The 817-nt window shown below is 69.2% G+C and overlaps 1 protein-coding gene across 1 annotated transcript in view; it reads left to right on the top strand.

Annotated features, from left to right (window-relative positions):
• ESYT2 (extended synaptotagmin-like protein 2) overlaps positions 1–817 on the top strand; it is a 25,308-nt gene that overhangs the window by 12,395 nt on the left and 12,096 nt on the right. Inside the window, 1 exon segment of the mRNA XM_012733893.1 lies at positions 687–769. Within this exon segment, the coding sequence (XP_012589347.1) occupies positions 687–769 (83 nt within the window).

Here is an 817-nt window from a genome sequence, read left to right as displayed (position 1 = left end):
TGCTCGGTGAGAGTGATGAGCGCGACAAACCTGCTGACCTGTGGGTACTTCCTCTTGCCCAGAAACCCTGTGACGGCCTCATGTGGGCGCCCTGGCGGCGCCCGCAGACGCGGCCGCAGCCCCGCGCGCAGCCTCGGCGGTGGCCACAGGGGTGTCCCTGCGTGAGGGACACTTGATGTGCGCGTCGACACACAGACCTTAGTTCTGTGCTGTTCTGCGAATTCATCGATCTCGCGTCAGGGCCCGGGGCCCTGTTTTCCACGCGGCCCCTGGGTCGGCGCCACCGCGCTTCCCCAGAGCCCAGGCTGCCGGCGGAGCCCCAGCAGGGCCGCCCTGGGCCCGCAGACAGAGGGCCCGGGGCGGCCTCGTGCCCCGAAGGCCGCTGTGTCCCTGCAAGGCGGCTCTGCAGGGCAGAAGGGCAGACGGTGCTCCGGGGCGTCCACCTCTGAGTGGCGCTAAGCAGGTCGCGCCTGGCCTGACCGGGCCTTAGGACGGTGACGTGTGCAGGCCGCCACCCGGTGTTCAGGTTACTCTGGGCCCTTGTCCTGCAGCGGTTGGGCTTGACCCTCAGAAGATGCCCCCGTCACCGGAAACAGTGCCCCAGGCTCTTACACTGGGCGGTGGGTCCCAAGGACGGGAAGCAGTGGTCCGGCCGGGGAAGTCAGTGACCTGCCCACCCCTTCCAGGCCCTAGTCTACGAGCACCCGGGGCAGGAGCTGGAGATCGAGCTGTTCGACGAGGACCCAGACAAGGACGACTTTCTGGGCAGGTGAGTCCCCGGTGCCCGTGCGGGGCTCGTGCGGCCTCGCAGGCGCCC

The sequence above is a fragment of the Condylura cristata genome, unplaced genomic scaffold (genome assembly GCF_000260355.1).
Source record: "Condylura cristata isolate star-nosed mole 26May11 unplaced genomic scaffold, ConCri1.0 scaffold00042, whole genome shotgun sequence".
Taxonomy (NCBI): Eukaryota; Metazoa; Chordata; class Mammalia; order Eulipotyphla; family Talpidae; genus Condylura; species Condylura cristata.
This window is presented reverse-complemented; position numbering and strand designations above follow the sequence as displayed.